Here is a 19,619-nt window from a genome sequence, read left to right as displayed (position 1 = left end):
CAAATACTTTAATAATTATGAACCCTTACCTTCTAGTTCTTTGACTAATTTTGTGAACTCATGATCAAACATCATGTGATCAGGATTAGAGAAAGTGGGCTGAGGTTTTTGAGCAGCTTTTGAATAACATTCATGCTTGTTTATAAAGCTTAGTTTCTCGATAAAGATTTCCTTCCCAAGTCTCTTCTCTATCAACTGTTTCAGCTTTTCTCTAAACAGAAGCAAAAACAAGTTACCAAAACAGAGGATAATACATTTTGATACGTGGTAAAGGTAATTATTTTCACCCTCTCAATCCACATAAGATAACAATGGGCCAAATTGTTACCTAAACGTGTCTTGTTAGTTAGGACTAGGGATGAGCCGAACACCCCCCTGTTCGGTTCGCACCAGAACATGCGAACAGGAAAAAAATTCGTTCGAACACGCGAACACCGTTAAAGTCTATGGGACACGAACATGAATAATCAAAAGTGCTAATTTTAAAGGCTAATATGCAAGTTATTGTCAATAAAAGTGTTTGGGGACCTGGGTCCTGCCCCAGGGGACATGGATCAATGCAAAAAAAAGTTTTAAAAACGGCCGTTTTTTCAGGAGCAGTGATTTTAATAATGCTTAAAGTCAAACAATAAAAGTGTAATATCCCTTTAAATTTCATACCTGGGGGGTGTCTATAGTATGCCTGTAAAGGGGCGCATGTTTCCCGTGTTTAGAACAGTCTGACAGCAAAATGACATTTTGAAGGAAAAAACTCATTTAAAACTACCGCGGCTATTGCATTGCCGACAATACACATAGAAGTTCATTGATAAAAACGGCATGGGAATTCCCCACAGGGCAACCCCGAACCAAAATTAAAAAAAAAAAATGATGTGGGAGTCCCCCTAAATTCCATACAAGGCCCTTCAGGTCTGGTATGGATATTAAGGGGAACCCCAGCCAAAATTTAAAAAAAAAATTGACGTGGGGTTCCCCCTAAATTCCATACCAGACCCTTCAGGTCTGGTATGGATTTTAAGGGGAACCCCGCGCCAAAAAAAAAAAAAAAAAACGGCGTGGGGTCCCCCTAAAAATCCATACCAAACCCTTATCCGAGCACGCAACCTGGCAGGCCGCAGGAAAAGAGGGGGGGACGAGAGTGCGGCCCCCCCCCCCCTCCTGAACCGTACCAGGCCACATGCCCTCAACATTGGGAGGGTGCTTTGGGGTAGCCCCCCAAAGCACCTTGTCCCCATGTTGATGAAGACAAGGGCCTCATCCCCACAACCGTGGCCGGTGGTTGTGGGGGTCTGCGGGCGGGGGGCTTATCGGAATCTGGAAGCCCCCTTTACCAAGGGGACCCCCAGATCCCGGCCCCCCCCCTGTGTGAAATGGTAAGGGGTTACTTACCCCTACCATTTCACTAAAAAACTGTCAAAAATGTTAAAAATGACAAGAGACAGTTTTTGACAATTCCTTTATTTAAATGCTTCTTCTTTCTTCCTTCATCTTCTTCTTCTTCTGGTTCTTCTGGCTCTTCTGGTTCTTCCTCCGGCGTTCTCGTCCAGCATCTCCTCCGCGGCGTCTTCTATCTTCTTCTCCTCGGGCCGCTCCGCACCCATGGCATGAGGGGGGAGGCTCCCGCTCTTCTCTTCATCTTCTTCTTCATCTTCTTCTTCTTCTTCTTCTTCTCTTCTTCTTCTCTTCTTCATCTCTTCTTCATCTCTTCTTCCTTCTTCATTTCTTCTGCGGGCCGCTCCGCATCCATGCATGGAGGGAGGCTCCCGCTGTGTGACGGCGTCTCTTCGTCTGACGGTTCTTAAATAACGGGGGGCGGGGCCACCCGGTGACCCCGCCCCCCTCTGACGCACGGGACATGACGGGACTTCCCTGTGGCATTCCCCGTGACGTCACAGGGAAGTCCCGTCAATTCACCGTGCGTCAGAGGGGGGCGGGGTCACCGGATGGCCCCGCCCCCCGTTATTTAAGAACCGTCAGACGAAGAGACGCCGTCACACAGCGGGAGCCTCCCTCCATGCATGGATGCGGAGCGGCCCGCAGAAGAAATGAAGAAGGAAGAAGAGATGAAGAAGAGAAGAAGAAGAAGAAGAAGAAGAAGATGAAGAAGAAGATGAAGATGAAGAAGAAGATGAAGAGAAGAGCGGGAGCCTCCCCCCTCATGCCATGGGTGCGGAGCGGCCCGAGGAGAAGAAGATAGAAGACGCCGCGGAGGAGATGCTGGACGAGAACGCCGGAGGAAGAACCAGAAGAGCCAGAAGAACCAGAAGAAGAAGAAGATGAAGGAAGAAAGAAGAAGCATTTAAATAAAGGAATTGTCAAAAACTGTCTCTTGTCATTTTTAACATTTTTGACAGTTTTTTAGTGAAATGGTAGGGGTAAGTAACCCCTTACCATTTCACACAGGGGGGGGCCGGGATCTGGGGGTCCCCTTGGTAAAGGGGGCTTCCAGATTCCGATAAGCCCCCCGCCCGCAGACCCCCACAACCACCGGCCACGGTTGTGGGGATGAGGCCCTTGTCTTCATCAACATGGGGACAAGGTGCTTTGGGGGGCTACCCCAAAGCACCCTCCCAATGTTGAGGGCATGTGGCCTGGTACGGTTCAGGAGGGGGGGGGGGGGCCGCACTCTCGTCCCCCCCTCTTTTCCTGCGGCCTGCCAGGTTGCGTGCTCGGATAAGGGTCTGGTATGGATTTTTAGGGGGACCCCACGCCGTTTTTTGTTTTTTTTTTGGCGCGGGGTTCCCCTTAAAATCCATACCAGACCTGAAGGGTCTGGTATGGAATTTAGGGGGAACCCCACGTCAATTTTTTTTTTTAATTTTGGCTGGGGTTCCCCTTAATATCCATACCAGACCCGAAGGGCCTTGTATGGAATTTAGGGGGACCCCCACATCATTTTTTTTTTTTTTATTTTGGTTCGGGGTTGCCCTGTGGGGAATTCCCATGCCGTTTTTATCAATGAACTTCTATGTGTATTGTCGGCAATGCAATAGCCGCGGGTAGTTTTAAATGAGTTTTTTCCTTCCAAATGTCATTTTGCTGTCAGACTGTTCTAAACACAGGAAACATGCGCCCCTTTACAGGCATACTATAGACACCCCCCAGGTACGAAATTTAAAGGGATATTACACTTTTATTGTTTGACTTTAAGCATTAATAAAATCACTGCTCCTGAAAAAACGTCCGTTTTTAAAACTTTTTTTTGCATTGATCCATGTCCCCTGGGGCAGGACCCGGGTCCCCAAACACTTTTTATGACAATAACTTGCATATAAGCCTTTAAAATTAGCACTTTTGATTTCTCCCATAGACTTTTAAAGGGTGTTCCGCGGCATTCGAATTTGCCGCGAACACCCCAAATTGTTCGCTGTTCGGCGAACTTGCGAACAGCCAATGTTCGAGTAGAACATGAGTTCGACTCGAACTCGAAGCTCATCCCTAGTTAGGACCCTATAAACTCTGGCATTTCATAAAGCAGAAGCAATATTAGACCTTACACTCATATTTGGTGGTGGTGGTGTGGTACTGTAGCTACAGAAGTCACATCAGCAAAAATGTGATTTCCTATGGCTATGGATTACAGAACAATGGTTATTGCTTGAAGTTTATTCTACTGAGGTATCAGGAATAGCACACACGCACATAAAAAAAAGAAACAGCTGGTGATTTGGCTTGCTGTCATTAGACTGACTTGGCTTCATGGTGAAACTGTACCAGTGCTGTCAAGTGGGGCAGGTATTGAAACAAAAGTTAGGAAAAGAAGGGTGCATTTTTTTTTTTTGTAAAGCAAACTTGTTATGAGCAAATTTGACAAATTAAGGTTTGCTTGTAAATGACACTAATAGTCTAGCACTGTTTGAACACAACATAGGAAAACAAAAACTTACTTGGTATTGTTTTCAAGTGAGTTGTCATTGTAGTAAATGCAGATTCCCAGCAGCAAAGCACACAAACCCTGAACAAGCTGCTCTTCTTCTCCAAGGTTCTCCGATATTTGCGCTGTGAGCTGAAAGTTTCACTAAGGAAATGGAGAGCTAAACAAGAATAATACAGTTGGACAAAGGAGAGAAACATCTGTGTGCATACATGCAAGGTCCACTTTAATGTCCCTAGTAGATTTTAATTTTATATCACATAGATTGAGTTGAGATCCAGTTACAGCAGTCCTTTAGATCTATAGGCATCAGCCTCTATCAGAATCTGTTTTAGGGAGGGAAGAACTATGATTGTAATTAAATATAAAATCTTAATTAAAAAAAAAAAGAAGTATGTCTGTCTGTATATGTGTATGTCTATCTATCTATACACACACTACCAGTCAAAAGCTTTAGAACACCACCCGTTTTTCCAGTATTTATTGACATTTAAACAGTTTAAGTCCAGTGAATAACCTGAAATGGTACAAAGGTAAGCAGTAAACTGCAACGCATGAAATAAGGTTTATGTCGACAAGAAATTAAAAAGAACGTACATTTCATGATTATACAAAAAGGTTTTTCCAGGGAAGAAGTAATTGGTTAACAACTCACAGTTGTTCTGCAGCAATATAAGTAAATTACAGCTTGAAAGTTTGTTAACAATTTCTACAGGTGTCCCAACTGTTGATTACTTACAAGCTCTCTGTATGAAAACAGTGATGACACCCTCTTAAGCAATATTTGGACAGTATTGTACTGCAGGAAGTAGTCTATTGCTCTCAAAATGGTGAGAAAAGGGCAATTAACAAAGGAAGACAGACAGACCATTATAACCCCTAAAAGTGTAGGTCTTTCTTTTAGAGAAATGGCAAAGAAATCCAAGGTGTCAGGGAGAACAGTTTCCTACATCATCAAAAGGTACTTGGAAACTGGAGTAAAGATTGGAGGAGGTCTGACCGACCCAAAGCAAAAACAGATTCAGAAGACAGGTTTCTGGGAGTCAACAGCTTGCATGACAGGCAGCTCACAGGACAACTTGAAGCACAGCTTAACACTGGCTGAAGAAAGCAAGTCTCAGTTTCGACTGTGAAGGGAAGACTTTGAGCTGCAGGTTTGACAGATTGCGTGGCTGTAAGAAAGCCATTGCTATGATGGCAAAGAGGCTTGACCGGGCTATGAAGCACCACCAGTGGACAACTAAAGACTGGAAGAAGGTCTTATGGACCAATGAATCAAAATTTGAGATCTTCAATTTATTACTCAGAGTTTTTGTACACCATAGAGGAGGTGAAAGGATGCTTCCTCGGTGTGACACCAACTGTCAAACATGGAGGAGGAAGTGTGACGATCTGGGGATCTTTTTTGCTGGATCCAAAGTCGGCGACTTCCACAGAGTGGCATCCTGAACCAAAACTACTACCATAGAAATTTGGAGTGCCATGCAGTACCCTCTGAATTACTTCTAGCTGGTCAGAGATTCATTCTACATCAAGATAATGACTAAAAACACACAGTGCCTTGAAAAAGTATTCATACACCTTTATATTTTCCACATTTGGTCATGTTACAACTAAAAAACGTAAATGTATTTTATTGGGATTTTATGTGATAGACCAACACAAAAATGATAAATGGTTTTCAAATGTTTTTACAAATAAATATCATGCATTTGTATTCATCCTCTCTAAGCCAATACTTTGCTGAACCACCTTTCGCCAAAATTACAGCTGCAAGTCTTTTGGGGTCTCTACCAGTTTCGCACATCTACAGAGTAACATTTTTGCCCATTCTTCTTTGCAAAATAGCTAAAGCTCTGTCAGATTGGATGGAGAACGTCTGAACAGCAATTTTCAAGTCTTGTAAAAGCTTCTCAATTGGATTTAGATCAGGAATTTGACAGGGCCATTCTAACACATGAATATGCTTTGACCTAAACCATTCCATTGTAGCTCTTGCTGTATGTTTAGGGTCGTTGTTCTGCTGGAAGTTGAACCTCTGCCCCAGTCTCAAGTTTTGCAGACTAATGCCGCGTACACACGATCGGACCTTACGGCATACTTGGTCCGACGTACTGGATTTCGTCGGACAATTCGATCGTGTGTGGGCTCCAGCGGACTTTGTTTTCTCAAAAGTTTGATGGACTTAGATTTGAAACATGTTTCAAATCTGTCCGACGGACTCGAGTCCGGTCAAAAAGTCCGCTCGTCTGTATGCTAGTCCAACAGACAAAAACCGACGCTAGGGCAGCTATTGGCTACTTCCTTGTTTTAGTCCGGTCGTACATCATCACGTATGAATCCGTCGGACTTTGGTTGATTGTGTGTAGGCAAGTCCGTTCATTCGGAAAGTCCGTTGAAAAGTACGCCGGACAAAGTCTGCCGTAAAGTCCTATCGTGTGTACACGGCATTAGGATTTTCATCTAAGATTGCCCTGTATTTGGCTCCAGCCATCTTCCCTTAAACTCTGACCAGCTTCCCTGTCTCTGCTGAAGAAAAGCATCCCCACAACATGATGCTGCCACCATCATATTTCTCGGTGGGGATGGTGTGTTCAGGGTGATGTGCAGTGTTAGTTTTTCGCCACACATAGCCTTTAGCTTTTAGGCCAAAAAGCTCAATTTTGGTCTCATCTGACCAGAGCACCTTCTTACACAGGTTTGCTGTGTCCCCCATATGGCTTCTCACAAACTGCAAACAGGACTTTTATGGCTCTCTTTCAACAATGGTTTTCTTTTTGCCACCCTTCCATAAAGGCCATATTTGTGGAGTGCAAGACTAATAGTTGTCCTGTGGATAGATTCTCCCACCTGAGCTGTAGATCTCTGCAGCTCCTCCAGAGTTACCAGGGCCTATTGGCTGCTCCTCTGATTAATGCTCTCCTTGCCCGGCCTGTCAGTTTAGGTGGATGCCATGTCTTAGTAGGTTTGCAGTTGTGCCATACTCTTTCCATTTTCAGATGATGGATTGAACAGTGCTCCGTGAAATGTTCAAAGCTTGGGATATTTTTTTTTTTAACCTAAGTGCAATACATTTGTGAGAACTTCTGCAACAGTGTTTGAGCTTTCCAAACAATATTTGATTTCTGTTGTAGAAAAAATGACAAAAAAGAGTGAAGAGTCTGTTCAGCTTCTATATCTGCAAAAGGTGGCCTACTTTGGAGGAGTAAAAGATCACATTTTGTTAAAGTGGTTGTAAACCCTTACAGACCACTTTTACCTACAGGTAAGCCTAGATTAAGGCTTACCTGTAGGTGCAAGAAATATCTCCTAAACCTACACGGTTTAGGAGATAACTGCAAAAGACAGGCACCGATGTCTACGGCGCATGTGCCGTAGACAACGGCGCGCAGGCGCACTGAGCGTGCAGTTTCTAGCGGCGATCGTGCCATTAGTGATGTCATTGCAGCTCTGGCCAATCACAGCGCTGTAGCCGCGATACCCGGAAGGAAGATGGACACTTCGCGAAAGAGGTGACAGCGGTGACATTTCAAGCTCCTGTGTCAGGTAAGTGACACATAATGGGCTACTATGCAATGCATAGTAGCCTATTATGCTTTACCTTTGCAGGGAAACAGAGGAAGTAAAACGCATCAGGGTTTACTTCCTCTTTAAGGAAAACAATTCCATGATTACTTTTTATGTACAATTGTTCATTTGTTTATTTGCTGTATTTTACATTCAGAAATTACATTCAGAAATTAAACTGCATACATTTTAATAAAAACTGGATAAATGAAAATGGAGACGTTCTAAAACTTTTGACCAGAGATTGAGAGAGATATATATATATATATATATATATATATATATAAATCTCAATCACACACACACACACACACAATACTGAACTACCCTAACTGCGTCAAATTATGCTTCTTTTCTATCAGATACATGATGCATAAAAAGTTAATACGTTCAAATTTTACTGCTAATAAAGAGAAGTTATAAAACAAAACACAAAGGATACAAAAGGCACATTAGCTGCATTGTGAAGGAAATGTGTAACTGCAATGGGGCAGCTGGATAACCAAGTGCACAGCAACATTAACAGCCCAACCCTGGTCTGTACTTTACTACCCTGCAGAAAAATTGGAGACAGTCAATGAACACATATAGTATAAGAAAACTTCAAACGACAATGTTCATCTACTAAGAGATATAAGCATACTATATTTTCCGTCAAAAACCAAGAAAATGCTTTTTTACATATCATAACCTACCTTTACAGTAAATGTCCATAATTCTTTTCACATAATAAAGCAGGCTGAGATTAGCAGTGTCAAAATGTGAACAGAAGGGTCACAGAAGCCCCTTTGCATTGTACACTAATGTATTTCAAAGAAAAATGCAGTAGTTAAAAAATAATCACACATGGTCACCTAGATGGCCACAGCATTGATCAGATCCTCCCCCTCCAAAGACCACTGATTGTTCAATATTCGGGACCGCTCTATCTAAACACAAAGCAGTGATTTTCAGCCACCGCTCTGTGCTCAGCCCTCCAGTGCTCAATGGAGTGTCAGGATGTGGAGGGGGCGGAAGCAGTAGGCTAAAGCTCTCAGCTGCGCTCAGAGGCTGAGCCAGCTGCCGGTCAGGAATCTGAATAGATCCCAACATTATTGTCAGAATCCCTGCAGAGCCTTGACCAGCTCTGTGGCGTCAGTCTGGGTCAGAAGAGTGCAGAACGAAGTGTACTCCTCTGACCCATAGGAGAAGTATGACCAAAACATTTTGGCCATACTTCTCCCTTCAGGCACTGGGAGCCTGAAGGAGGTAGTTTAGACAGCTACAGAAGGGGGAAAGCACAAACAGAACCAGTGTAGTAATGCTCATTTATAGTCCAATGAGCATGCTGGAAGCACAGAGGTGACAAAGAAGCAGCAGAGCTACATGTTTCCTATAGGAATGTCCCTATACCTTTAAGGAGGAGTGGGCTCCCTCCAGGCAAACCTGCCCTTAATCTATCCACCGATATATGTGCTCCAAATTTAGAGACTCTGAAAACTATAGTTAGGGCCGCAGTACACAAATGAGCCTTGACCTAGGCACTGCGGCTTCCACATATATTTGCAAACAAAACCCTCTGTTTTAACATGAACTGTTAGACTGGGTCAATTAGGCTTTTTTGCAGGCTAGCTGGTCAGCCTGCAGGGAAAGCTTTATTTGTGATTGGCATTACACTTCCATGTGCACCTTGCTGCAAAGGCTAGTTATAGATTGGGGTACTTTTTGTATTATATAGCGATTAAACAGAATGACAAATGTTTCAGAAAGTAAAACAGTCCACATATTTGAACTGGAGCCATTTTAAATTCATGAAATATGTTGGAGTAGGAGACTGAAATGCCTTGTGGGCCAATTAGATCGCTTGTTTCACAACTAATAATAATATACAAAGTGTGCTTTATCTTGTGTTGTTTTTGGTCTCATTTATGTCCACTTCAAGCTGAGTAGTACCACAATGTAGTCGCCAGACTCCATGGGATAACACCTCACCCAGTGTGATGTGCAGCCACACAGTACATCAATTTCAAAGCAAAATTAAAGTTCACCTTTATCAATTTCGTGAATGAAAATAGTAAATGGTATCTCGGTTTGATCCACTTGTAATAATGAAATAAATAAAATAAATATATAAAATTAATGTTTTATGTCCAAAAAACAGACAATGCTGGACTTTCACGTAAGTCTATTTACAAGAGATCCAACCCAAAATGCTGCAGAGAGGGCAGGTTTTCATGCTTTTAGGCTTCATGTACACGGGACGTTTTAAAAACTCTCCTGAACAATTTAACTTGACAGATAGTAACCAACATTTAAAAATGTCTGTTGTGCCGCGTTTATATGCCACGTTTGCATTTAGAAGGGCTTTTTTACATTGAAAATAGTCAAAAATGTTTCTCCATTAAAAACGCCTGTAAACTAAACGCAGCTAAACACGAGTTACCGCGTTTACAAGCTGTTACAGGCATTTGGCGTTTCAAATGCCTCTGAACATCAGTCCTTAACGCATTTTTTTGCTTTCCAAAAAATTCTTCTAAACTTAACTGCCTAGAAATTACTATAAACGACCCTGTGTACATCTACTGATAAGATTACACAGGAGAGTTCAGGGGCAGCTGAAAAAACGCCCAACTGCTCCTAAACTTCCGTTTACCAGCAGCAGTGTACATGAAGCCTTATTATAATGCTGCAAGTGTTGGCTGATGAATGGTCACAAGAAGAAAACAGAGGGAAGCTCACTAATTTTGTTCATATGTCAATTACATCAAAGTGGCCATAACAGGAATTTCATACTTATAATTTTTTTATTAATTAAAGTGGCAGTAAAGACTAATATACAGGAGGTGTAAAACACTGAGTCCTCCTCCTCATACCCATGCTGCATACAGTTTGTAAGACAACACTTTTTTTTATCTTGTTCGCTGCAATCACAAAACTGCACTGAAGGAGACAAAAGTAAAAAAGGTATTTGCACAGAGCTTACTTACAAACGGTATGCAGCATGAGGCATGAAGTAAGGGGAAGGGGTAAGCAACATTTTAAACCTTAAGTGTATTAGCCTTTACTCCCAACTCCTGTCTCTCAAGACATGGGATTCGGCAGCCAAGTAATTAAAGCCTGTGACCATGAAGTGGGGCGGTGGACTGGCCCTTGGGATAGAGGATCCAGTTGATCTAAAAGATTACATGGAGTATCTACCAAAAGTTTGATTCAATTACAGTATCATATATATGGGCCAGTCTGAAACTAAGTATCACTGGAATAATCTCCACCTCGATCCTGTGGAGTAGGCGAGAAAGGGGTTTAAGAGGAGGAAGGCAAAAAATTTGGTTGTACTGATCGCGCAGGGTCAACAGAGCATCCACTGCTTCTGCTGGAGGATCTCATCATTTGGAGACATATTTGTCCAGTTTGTTGTTGAATCTGGAGGCTGGAAGATTCACATTTGGCATCCCCCATTTCAAATAAGGACATTTAAAGCTTTCAGGTCTAAAATTTGTTAGATGCTCTTGGGATCTGACATATTGCAATGCCTAACAAGGACAACATAATTGAGAAGGCCAGGTAAAAACTTTGGGTACTTACAAACCAGCTGCTGAAAGCTAAAAAAGGAGTGGCCTAAATGGCCCAAGATGACTAGGTTACTGTAGACGACAGCAAGGACTAACCAAGGTGAATGCATATCGCTTTCAAATAAAAGCAAGCGTGGGAAGATGACTACACGCAGAGGCTCTCTTACTCACTTTGGGCAGACTTCATGCTGAAAAGGTGGGAACAGAGCAGGGAGTGGGTACATGCTGAAAAATATTGAAGATATCTAATATTTGAGTATCTTTAGGCATTTCCGGAGGATTAGCATTGATAGCCAGACTGACTTAAAAACAAAGTGCGAGTTTGCAAGCTTGCCATAAACATATTATAACTCCTGTCAAATTATGAATTTGGAATAATAATCACATGCCTGATAAGCCAGCTAGTGACGCTGCATTTAATTACCAAGTGGGTTTGGAAACAAAAAAAAAAAAAAAAACATCTAGTAAAAACTTTTATTAAAGAGGAGAAAAAACATCCATCCTCCTAGAACACCAGTAAAAAATAAAGCATGCAGGGAGCAGGGGTTATACCAGGCTGGTCAATAGCTTTGTTTGCCACTGTCAAATAAATAAATCCTTTTTCCCTTAAAGTGATATTAAAGGTTTGCGTGCGTGATCGCTCCTGAGCCCTGCTGTGCTTTGCAGCCCCCTGCTCTCCTTTTTAAATCTCTCTGTGGTATTACTGACCTCAAGTGCAGATGAACCAAGTTTCCACTTTATCGACCAGCCCAGGGCCAGAAATTCTATATCTACTCCCCACATTCATCATCCTGTAAAACAGTCAGTCCTGCATTGAGCCTTGCCCAAGAGAGTAGCTCAGCACATGAGAGCAGGACAGCTATAGCAGAATATGTTGGGTAGCAAAGAGGATGCGATCACTGCTGAGCTCTGAGTAGTACTGGCAAATTTCATTGGCAGGGTTAGGAGGAAGGTGAATGATATAGTTATGCATATGTAGGTGAACGCATTCCTTTAAAGTGTCACAAAACCTAAATGTTAATGTTGGTCATTAGGTAGATACCATATTTTTACATATATCAGTATATCCTATCCCTTATGCATGCTGTGACTGTTGGTGAATACCTGGTTAATCCTGCTTCTTTACTCAATTTCCTTATTCAGAGTGACAACAGTATAGCAGCCTCTTCTGTATATCCTCCACTGCCACTCTCACTACGCATGCTCTGGCACTCTGCCCCACGTTACTATTTTTACCATTTTTTGGGGTGGCTCCAGCAGGCCCTTGACATCTTCTCCCTCTCCCTTTCACTCCACCCCACTTGACATTTTATCATATTGCATGGTGATCCCAGCAAGGATAATATAGAGTCTTCTCCCTGCTAGCTGCCCCTTACATGATGTCTGCAGGCTACACAAAAGGTTTCTGTCTGCTCTGGCGACCCCTCTCACAAATAAGGTGTGGAGAAGGAACTGAAAGTCATGTGACCGTAGCAATGTGCAAATTACAGGAGAAGATGACTGGAGTAGGGTTTAATCCCTTGTCTGGCTGGCAAATATCTACAGAAGCACAGTGAGGGATGTTTTCTACACTCTACCCACACTGCTGTTGCAGTGATAAGCCCTGCACACATGAAATACATATAAGGGAGCTGTGATACCTGTCAGGATTTGCATTTATGTCCATCCAGTCCTGAGATTGCCTCTTGCCATTCAGGGCACGAGACCTCATTTTTTTGTTCTGAAGTTAAATAACACTTACAGGTCATGTCCCTCCCCCAACCCATGACAAGGCAGTGAAATGAGAATCATCACCTCTGTCAATCTGTTCTTTCCTCCTATTAGCATATTCCTTGCACTGCAGCCCAACTGAATGGGTCCTTTGTGCTGCTTCTTTCCCTCCCAATCTGAGCTCTGCTATACATGTACAGCAAAAAACGGATACCAGGTCAAATTCATCCACTTATCCGCTTTCTTAAAAAATAAATGTAATAATGTCAAAATGATTACAGAGCTGCATTAGCTTGTGTCCTTTATATCTGCGTTCAGCTTTCATTTTACTGACCAAACAGTGATGATCTTTAGGATATCAATCAGAACAGGGATGGACATATGAACAGCCACCCTCCTAGGCTAGCAATGAGTATTCTACAGAGTCATACCCAGATCAAACACTGGAATGATGACTGTTCACACTTATGAATGGTATGGGTACCTTGAAGGATCACTCAGATTTAAAAATGAAATTTCTACTTAGGTAAAGAACATACAAGTAGGAGGGAAAAAAATAGGAGTTAATGCTTTAAAGATGCAATTATAGCACCCAAATAAAAAAATATGAAATCACAGTTAAAAAAACTGAAAATGATGATGATAATAGTAATAATAATTATCTAGTTCAGGGTGACAATGACTACATCTTTAAACTGAAAAATTAGTGTAATAATGTTCATCTCATTTAATTGTGAGATGAGCAGAAACCCTAGAAGCGTGGAGTTGTCATGCAGTTTCCTGTACACAACAAGCACCAGTGATGAGACCCAGCTCCCTAAAATGTGCTGAGAATGGGGATACCACAGAAACAGAGAGGAATATGTGAGTAGGAATCACTTCAAGGCGGTTATTACAAAAAGTTAAACACCCACATCGTAAAGCAAGGAAAAGAAGCCCTGCAGTGGCAGCAAGCAGTGCCAACGTATACATACCCGTCTGTTGATCTTATCTCCCTGTAAATCATAGGTCACAAATTTAAATGTCTTGTGTGAGTTATTTTGTTAAATAAGTTTCAAGAAAGCCATGCACTATGTTTAAGAAAAACTTCAAAGAAAGGCCATACTTGGTATTAATCTAGTAAATAAATCTTTTTCTGCATTACCATGGTCAGGCTCCCCTTTACTGTCCAAAAGCCAACACCAAAACATACACATAATAAATCAAATTATGTTCACAAGCACCAAGGGGCAAGTAAAGGAAGAAAAAAATATATGCTAAAACTTCTCTTTTAAATGTGGAATAACTCAGAATTTGGTCTACCACTAAGTGTTTTTTTGATGCTGGAAGCGCAAACAGCTATACCACTATTACATACTATGGCAGCCAGATCTCTGCGTAAGCTAGAATTCCTAGTTACTCTGCCCCTCTGGAGTGGACGCTCTATATATTCCTTTATCAGTAGCATGCCAAAACACAAGTTCTTACCTGTGACAAGATGTTGGTGCACTGTTGCAGCAAGGACACAGGAGGGTTACCAATGCTGGTTGCAAGCTGAACTCTCAGCAGCTGCTCCTTTTGGGTAGAATTCTCTAACAGAGCATGAGCCAATGCAACTGCGGCACACCAATTGGAAAGGGAATCCGTAGAAAAGAGACCCCCGCAGAGCAGCTGTCCAGCTGAGAGTGACGTTGCTGAAGAAAAAAGGCATTAATTGAAGTAACTAAACTGGATTCAAGTATTATTCTCATATACACTCACAATAACCACTAATCTGAAAAACGAATCTGCTTTAAAATACCGAGACAAAATTTCACCAGCAATGTTCTAAAATCAAAGTAATGTAAACATCCCTTGTAATCGAAAAAAAGCATGACAGGAGCTCTTAAATATGAGATCTGGGGTCAAAAAGTCCTCAGATCTCATATTTGGACTAAAATGCAAAAAAAAATAAAAATTTTGTCATTTGAAAAAATGACAACAGAAAAATATGCCTTTAAGACGTATGGGCGGAAGTGATGTTTTGACGTCGCTTCCGCCCTCCTATGGTATGGAGACGGGTGGGGGCCATCTTCCCTCACTCATCTCCTTACCACAGACGTGAAAGGACCCGATGGCCTCCGCCGCTACCGACGGCTCCGGTAAGCGGCGGAGGGCGCGGGAGAGGGGTGGCACCTCTCCCGCCGCCGATAACGGTTATCGCCGCAGAGACCACCATTATGGTAAACAGTACCGCCGGCTCTAAACATGGATACCTCGGTTGTGGCAGCAGCTGCTGCCGTTACCGAGATATACATCTTCAAACTGCCGATGTATATGTACATGAGGCGGTCAGTAAATGGTTAAATACTATACTACTATATAATATTATATTTTTTTTACGAACCAAGCTTAGTCTAGTGCTTGTCTCTCCTACATTGACTTTATTTGAGCTACCCTGCAGGTCAACAGAGTGGCCCAGGGAACAGATCTCTACCATTTATCTTCTTCTAATAGATCTTAACTGTAAGCTTCCCTACATGACATTGTGGGAGAGGGATTTGTGGGTTTCTTGGGACTTGTCGGATTGGCAAGACATAGCAAACAACTTGTGTAAGATTTCAAATCAATACTATCTTGATTATCTAATCTAATTATCTAATTATAAAACCCTTCTATGCTGGTATTTAATACCAACTAGGATAACGAAGATGCACCTGGCTGCCTCTCGGAATTGTTTCCATCAATGCGGACTGCCGGGAATGATGTTTCATGTGTGGTGGCAATGCGCTAAGGTGTCCCGGTTTTGGATAAGAACTTCATATGCTCGGTCACAGATGTCAATCTTACTAGGGTTCCACATACAGCCTTGTCATACTTTATCTGCTTTGAAACACGATAGCGCGTTGTTGGAAAACAGCTGTGGTGCACTTACAGTAGGTTATGTTAAACATAAATTGAACTGTATTATGGCGAATGATAAACTCACCTGTTCCTTCCATAATATCACTAAATTTCACGAAACCTGGGACCCCTGGATTAAGTATATCTTTCTTGTGGACTGAGAGTGGATGGACCTCCTCATCTCTTAGGCTACTGGGACACCCTCTCTTCTCTTTATTTTCTTTCCTCTTTTTATAACCTCTCCTCTCTTTTCTGTTGGATTTGAGCCAACTGTATCCTAATAGACACTGAGTGTGCAGTGGTGCCTTAGGGGCACTTTTTTAAGGATAGGAGCACTTATACCTTCATTTTCATACGTATGGCCCCGTTAGGCCTGGATAGGTTCCAGTTTATACCTTGCACATGCTATATGACAGGTGTTTTTTACTAATGTGATGTTTGGCCCACTCACAGGGTGCATTTAATAGGAATAAAAATTGCCACTGACAATTACATAATGCACCCTTCCCTATTTGTATGAGGTGTTTCTTTTGTTCAATTATATGTTCTTCATTCTCTTTGTAACTGCAAAATTTATGGAACATATGCTTTGTACTGCTGAAAATTTTAATAAAACAGACTGAAATATAAGTTCATTACATTACCATGCAGGAAAAAGGAACCTGCAGACAAAAGCATTACCATCAGTAGTTGAGGTTATATGGTTTGGAGATAGGATATGAAAATGGTGTAGAGTCGGACTGAGCAAGGCGATTTTGGTTTGAGTAGCTATTTCGGGCAATTTTACTTATTTTGAGTATTATTGTTATTTCCCCCCTTTTTTTTTTTTGTGTTGTATGTGGTGTGCATTTAGTGTGATATATCTAACATTACTGTGGAAGCTGAAGAAAGGGAATAGGAAACCATGTTTTATTTTTGGATGAAGGAAGATAAGACAGGGATATTCATATTAGGGTTTAAGGATGTGTAATCTTGGGCGGTGGTGGCGGACCTTGGTGCCCCGGATGTTTGGGGCAGTACCTCCCTTGATGTGCAACTACCCCGTAGAGTGCGGGGATGGCGGGCGGGTGTGGCCGGGATGTTTGGGGTTCCGGACCCGCCATCATGGGTCTGGAGTATCAACATGGGTTCTCTTTTCCTTGTTTGTCTTATTCTATTTTCTCTTTTGTTTCAGAGACCCCTGCAATATGTTGGAATATGTTTATGTTTTATATATTATTATCATGTGGTATGTTTCTTATTGGTGCCTATTGGATGAGATCAATACTTGTCGTGTTGGGTTTTTTTTTTCTCCTCCTTTTTGTTGTTTTTTTTTTTGTTTGTTGTTATGTAAATTTTAATTTTCTTTTCAATAAAATTAGAATTGAACGAAATAGAGAAATAAGCAATGAAACAAATATTAAAAAAAGACATTTTATATAATGCACCCTTCTCTATTCGTAGGAGGTGTTTCATTTGTTCAATTATATGTTCTTCATTCTCTTTGTAACCGCAAAATTTATGGAACATATGCTTTGTACTGCTGAAAATTTTAATAAAACAGACTGAAACATAAGTTCATTATATTACCATGCAGGAAAAAGGAACCTGCAGACAAAAGCATTACCATCAATAGTTGAGGGCAGAAGAGTTGCTACGATTTCCGCTTGACCCTTTTGGTTCTTGTAGAGGAAGCACTGAAAGCAGTATAGAACAGCGCATCTCAAAACAAAAGGCTGTCTTTCATTCACCATTGACATCAAAAGCACGACAATTGCAGGTCTTTGAAGATGTACAACAGCAACAAAAAAGAAAATTGGAACAATTATGGCAGGAATTTCCAGTAACTGTATTCAAATTTCTAACATTAAAAATAACTTAAAACTGTTCCTGGAATTCATAAAGACTGGTGCAGTAAGATTTTGCAGAAGTGTCTTTGAAATGTATTCTAAAAATGGTGCAATGTGCGCCAACTTTATGTACCTGTCTAGAACTTGTCTCTGAACTTGACTCATGCTGCGCCACTTTTAGAATTCACAAGAGAGGTGATCTGGGATGCTTTTTTTTTTTTTTTTTTAAACTTTGATTGCTTATTACAGTGATGATCACTGTGAAAGCAATCAGTAATACTGTTCAGAGGTTTCATTCATAAAAGCTTGGTTTATTACTGTGATGCTGTAATTGGTCACAGCTATCACATGGTAGAGGACTGCTGTGATTGGCCCTGGTACCATGTAATCGCTGTGACCAATTACAGAGATCACAAAACAGCAAGCAAGGCATCATGAATGACAGCCTTGTTTAATTCTGTAATGCCCTGTACACACGGTCGGACATTGATTGGACATTCCGACAACAAAATCCATGGATTTTTTCCGACGGATGTTGGCTCAAACTTGTCTTGCATCCACAAGGTCACACAAAGTTGTCGGAAAATCCGATCGTTCTGAACGCGGTGACATAAAACACGTACGCCGGGACTATAAACGGGGCAGTAGCCAATAGCTTTCGTCTCTTAATTTATTCTGAGCATGCATGGCACTTTGTGCATCGGATTTGTGTACACACGATCGTTATTTAACCGATCGGATTTTGTTGTTGGAAAATTTTATAGCCTGCTCTCAAACTTTGTGTGTCGGAAATTCCTATGGAAAATGTGTGATGGAGCCTACACACGGTCGGAATTTCCGACAACAAGGTCCTATCACACATTTTCCATCGGAAAATCCGATCGTGTGTACGGGGCATTACTGTGATCACTGTGATTTGTCACAGTGATCACATGATTCCAGGGCCACTCACATCGAAGGACACAGCGGTCACAGATTGCACTGCTGCACGCCCAATGTGGCTTGCAAGACACATGGCTCTCAGAACTAGAGAGAATACGCCTGGCCGTAAGTACATAAACAGCTGGGCAGAAAGTGGTTAATTACTGTTATACGATGCTGCTTTTAGAGTAAGCATTTCTACCATTGATACCATTTATTGCTGCTGGTACTAGACTACTTGTAAAGGTGCATGATGATCAGCAGGTTACACAGTAACATGCAGAGACTTTTTCTGTAAAACCCATGGGAGTCTGACCCTACTCTATTGAGCCCATAGCAATGCCATGCTGAAGAACATCAAAGTCATGTATAAACCAAACCAACAAAAAGGTTTCCATGATTACCTTGGTGGATTTGATGGAGCGTTTACAGATGCAAAATAGTCTTGGTTAATTTGGCTTCCCCTGATTACCTCAGACACTGTGTTTATGGTCTGTCAAGCATAAATTTAAAAAAAGAATAATCACCATGGGATGTAAAAATCACACAGCATTGCATTTAGAAACATTTAGTCAACAATCAGAATACCAACCCAATATTCTGCACTAACCTTCACAGATCATAAATCCAATACAAATATTTGGTGTCAAAATCATGAAAGCCCGTCTCCATGCAAAAAATAGAAAAATTTTCCCGTGTAAAGGGGGCTGTGCCCGCACTGCACAGGTCAACTGTTCATTTTGTCTAAGGAGGAGGAAGCTTATACTCGAAACAGTGCTCCCCTACAGTCAAGTGGTGGACTGTTCCTGGTCTATGGAGCCTACTCTGGGCTTGATGAAGTCAGCAGCAGCCCACAACTGAAGACCACTGTAGTGTGGGGGTGCCAGACTGTTCTTGTGCTGGGAGGATTGGAGGATTAGGTAAGTAAATCTACTTTCTCCTCTCCCCTAGACAAAAACGAGCAGTTAACCCATGCAGTACGGGCATAGTCCCACTGCATGGGGAAAATTTTTTGGCCCAGAGGTGGGTTTTAAGATGGTGGAATTAACTGGAAGTAATAATAGAAAATAGAACATAGAACATAGAACATGACCAAAACTTGAGAGAGTCTGGCAGCAGTACCTTAACCACAAAAGGTGCAATTCAGATATTTTGTGATTTATGGGTAAAATCGTCATATTCAATTGTCATATTCACAATATCAAGTAAATAGGAAATAGGAATAGTGTGTAAATCAAGATCCACGTACAAATTAATGCAATTAGAGCTCAATGGAATCATATTGTTCAGTGAGATTTCAACATC

At 41.7% G+C, this 19,619-nt stretch overlaps 1 protein-coding gene across 4 annotated transcripts in view; it reads right to left on the bottom strand.

Annotated features, from left to right (window-relative positions):
* The window catches only part of USO1 (USO1 vesicle transport factor), a 162,227-nt gene that overhangs the window by 28,755 nt on the left and 113,853 nt on the right, over positions 1-19,619 (bottom strand). For 2 of the 4 annotated variants that reach the window (XM_073601032.1, XM_073601033.1), the window contains 7 exons: positions 18,719-18,807; positions 17,171-17,325; positions 14,170-14,375; positions 13,677-13,697; positions 7,884-7,994; positions 3,888-4,006; positions 30-211 (listed from right to left, as the gene is read on the bottom strand). In XM_073601032.1, coding sequence (XP_073457133.1) covers positions 30-211; positions 3,888-4,006; positions 7,884-7,994; positions 13,677-13,697; positions 14,170-14,375; positions 17,171-17,325; positions 18,719-18,807 — 883 coding nt within the window. The remainder of the gene's footprint in view (positions 1-29; positions 212-3,887; positions 4,007-7,883; positions 7,995-13,676; positions 13,698-14,169; positions 14,376-17,170; positions 17,326-18,718; positions 18,808-19,619) is intronic. The other 2 variants (XM_073601034.1, XM_073601035.1) reach the window with 1 other exon arrangement.

Source organism: Aquarana catesbeiana, linkage group LG01 (genome assembly GCF_042186555.1).
Source record: "Aquarana catesbeiana isolate 2022-GZ linkage group LG01, ASM4218655v1, whole genome shotgun sequence".
NCBI lineage: Eukaryota > Metazoa > Chordata > Amphibia > Anura > Ranidae > Aquarana > Aquarana catesbeiana.
This window is presented reverse-complemented; position numbering and strand designations above follow the sequence as displayed.